General features: G+C 36.7%; 1 protein-coding gene across 1 annotated transcript in view; it reads left to right on the top strand.

Moving 5' to 3' along the window:
- The window catches only part of LOC108579538 (neogenin-like), a 12,261-nt gene extending 9,039 nt beyond the window's left edge, over positions 1-3,222 (top strand). Inside the window, exons 15-26 of the mRNA XM_017943099.1 lie at positions 7-212; positions 273-428; positions 499-661; positions 724-918; positions 1,104-1,142; positions 1,302-1,434; positions 1,515-1,747; positions 2,029-2,133; positions 2,259-2,470; positions 2,550-2,766; positions 2,846-2,982; positions 3,124-3,222. Coding sequence (XP_017798588.1) covers positions 7-212; positions 273-428; positions 499-661; positions 724-918; positions 1,104-1,142; positions 1,302-1,434; positions 1,515-1,747; positions 2,029-2,133; positions 2,259-2,470; positions 2,550-2,766; positions 2,846-2,982; positions 3,124-3,222 — 1,895 coding nt within the window. The remainder of the gene's footprint in view (positions 1-6; positions 213-272; positions 429-498; positions 662-723; positions 919-1,103; positions 1,143-1,301; positions 1,435-1,514; positions 1,748-2,028; positions 2,134-2,258; positions 2,471-2,549; positions 2,767-2,845; positions 2,983-3,123) is intronic.
- Positions 3,223-3,478: the final 256 nt, after the last annotated feature.

The raw sequence follows: 3,478 nt of genomic DNA, 5'->3' as shown, positions 1-3,478 counted from the left end.
ATTTAGAACCAATCACAGAGTACGTTATATCATTAAGAGCAACGAATGATGCTGGTGATGGACAACCAGCGTATGCAAATGTGAGAACTACGGAACGTTCTGTATCTGAATTTTCTGTGCCTTTGATACCGCCTGTTGGTCTTAAAGCTGCTGTTCTTTCCGATACCACAGTTGTACTGTACTGGACTGATACAACCTTACCGAAAACTCAAGTATGTTTCTGAAATAAGAATATTCTAAATAAATTTTGTTAACAAATAATAATTTTACAGTTCGTAACGGATAATCGATATTACGTTGTACGTTATACATCACATCATCATAGCAGCAACCCCCGCTATAAGTATCATAATGCCACTGATCTGAACTGCATGATAAATGATTTAAAACCAAATACATTATACGAGTTTACAGTAAAACTTGTTAAGGTATTTATAATTAATTATTTAAAGGGATTGTCTCATATATGTAAGTATTTGAACAATTTTAATTATTCAGGGAAAACGGGAATCTCCATGGAGTATGGTTGTTTCAAATCAAACTCAGGAAGCTGCACCTAGTTCTGCACCCAGGGATTTGATAATTCAAACTATCGAAGACCGTCCAACTTCAGTTCAACTACGATGGCAACCTCCCAAACAACCGAATGGACCAATTACAGGTACTTATTAACATTTTTAATAACATCCTAAACTTAACAATAATGTTGCTCAAATTTGTCAGGATACATTATTTTTTATTCGACCGACAACACAAAGTGGGATCGCGATTGGTTAATTGAAGGCGTAATTGGAGATAAAACTGAATTCACCGTGAAAGGTCTTCTACCAAGCACAACTTATTACTTCAAAATTCAAGCGCGCAATTCTAAAGGATACGGCCCTTTTTCCACAACTGTTCCATTTAAGACTTCTCAGAGTGAGTATCTTATCTTCGTAAATGTGTATGCACGGACTCGACGTATTCGATTTGTTGGTTTCTAAAGTTTGTTTAGTGTTGCGTACATGTAGTATTTGAAGTAACTACTACTTCTTTTTATCTTCTCATATCGTACGTATATCTGTGTGTTAATTATTATGTTCATATGTTTATTTCTATGCTAGGCAATGGCATGGATGTCTATGATGAATTGCATGACCGAGGTAAGACATTATTATTCCTTAGTTTTTTGTTAGTATAGCATGTATTTTGATGTAGAATGCTAAAGTAATGTAAATATTGCATTTGAAATGCTTTCCATTGTGATACAGATGTTTGTAAAAACATAAACAGTACTACTGAACAATTCGTTTAATTTACAGATGGACGTGGACTTTCAAATATATTGATCTACATTATTGTCGGTTGCTCTATCGTTCTTCTCACTGGTATAGCAGTCGTAGTTGTAGTCATTTGTTGCAAGCGCAGTCCGGATACTCCCGACCGGAAAAAAGGGTGTGTGATGTACTATACATTCACGATTTACATTTGTGTATATACTTTAGGATTGTAAAATTTACAATTTTAATATTTAGGTACATGAAAGATACCACTCAAAAAACAAACATCAAGCCACCAGATCTGTGGATTCATCACGATCAGATGGAACTGAAAGCTCTTGAAAAATCTTCCATAAATGGAGAGGCATCTACTAGCGGAGTAGCTAGTAACACATTACCTCGATCAAGTAATCAGGATTACAGTCAAGAGAACGTGCATGGAAATTCCAGTTCATTGGACAAACGTACTTATGTGCCAAGTTACATGGGTAAGTTTTTGGAGACAACATTTTTTAACAAAATACCTTGACACATTAGACAGAAGATACACGATATTTTGTTCGTCTGGTTGAATTTATAACTACACATTTTATTATGGTTGTACCACGAAACAAAACCAAGATCACTCACTTCGAACATAAGTAGATACACAATTTTAATGATTTCCTACTCTTTATTAAACCCTTATTTAACATTACATGGAAATTATATTTTGTTTATTATTTTCCTGATTTTCGTATTCGGTTTTTGTTCACTCACTCAACATTAGGTAACACTGACGAGAAGTGCTCGACCCTGAGTAGGCAGCATAGTCGAGGAAGCCACAAACCTAAACTCATTACACTTCCTGTTGACAGTGCATCTTTACATCAACGTAAGTAATAGTGCAATCAAGTGAGGACTAACCTATCTCTATATCGTATAACACCGACCAGAGTACGATAAGTTAATGAGACAAAACTACTTAAGCTGTATGACAAAGTACTTAACGTATTACAGCTATAGCGACCGCCACACCAATCGTGAATACAAGTATGTCACAGCCAACGATTCACACGTCGTGCAGTGATACACCATCCGTGAGACAGAATTATCCTCGAACAGTGGCACAGTACAGCTTGAGTCGAGCACACATAACGTTAGAACCAACACCAGAATCGAGTCCAGATTCTTGCAACATTTCAACATCGTACGAACCAATGCAAAGTCAAGTAAGATTTTCCCATTTCATCAATAATGTATTCCTTAAATTAGAAACGACGTTTCATTCGAGTCTTTTTCTATTTGAAGCAATTATCATATGCTCCAAGTCAGTCATATAGCGGAAATACTCAGTACGCTTCGGGTGGTCACTATAGCAACAGTAATCAACCATCAGCTGCCAGCGGTGGAACCGACGGTAGTGGGAGCAGTAAAAGAATGCAGGGTCATCCTTTGAAAAGCTTTAGCGTGCCAGCACCACCACCACAATCTGCGCCGTCGACACCAGCCCAACAAAAACATGGTGGTTAGTCTGATTTTTTATTGCCCCGACTGTGCTTTTTATCTTTATACATATATCACTGTGTACTTTTTGTGTTTTATAGTTTCTCAAGTAACTGTAAGACCCACGATGTCTGGTAGTCCGTACAAGAAACCACAAAGTTCTACGCAATTAGCAAAGAATCGATTAGCCTCAGTTTCAAATCCGGTGCACACTTCGGAAGAAGTTGAACGGTTGAAGGTAATATTTCCATTAATTTATGCTTGAATTACGAAGAAGAATATTTGTGTGTTGTGCAGCAAAAAGAGCCTTAATTTCCTCTATTACAGTTATGTTGGTAAGGTAGGGTATTTGATTAATGATTTTTTAATTCTTTTATAGCCTTCTTACAGTACAGAAGAATTAAACCAAGAGATGGCTAATTTAGAGGGTCTTATGAAAGATTTGAATGCCATAACAGCATCTGAATTTGAGTGCTAGAAGAGGTTCCTAAACCTTGTGCCATCTCAATTCAATAGACTGCAATTATACATTCTCAATGTTAGTACCTGAGAGATAGATGTAACGATCGCGTTACGTACTGAAACTTTTCACGAAGTTAAACCACATACGAAAATATACAATTGGCAAAATGGATGATAATCGACGACTGATGAACGGCCTCGATATCGAACTTTTTCGAACAGTTCGCCTGAAAGTTACGATTCCCAGTGTTATTTTATCAATGGACTAGAAC

Source organism: Habropoda laboriosa, unplaced genomic scaffold (genome assembly GCF_001263275.1).
Source record: "Habropoda laboriosa isolate 0110345459 unplaced genomic scaffold, ASM126327v1 scaffold33, whole genome shotgun sequence".
Lineage (NCBI taxonomy): Eukaryota > Metazoa > Arthropoda > Insecta > Hymenoptera > Apidae > Habropoda > Habropoda laboriosa.
This window is presented reverse-complemented; position numbering and strand designations above follow the sequence as displayed.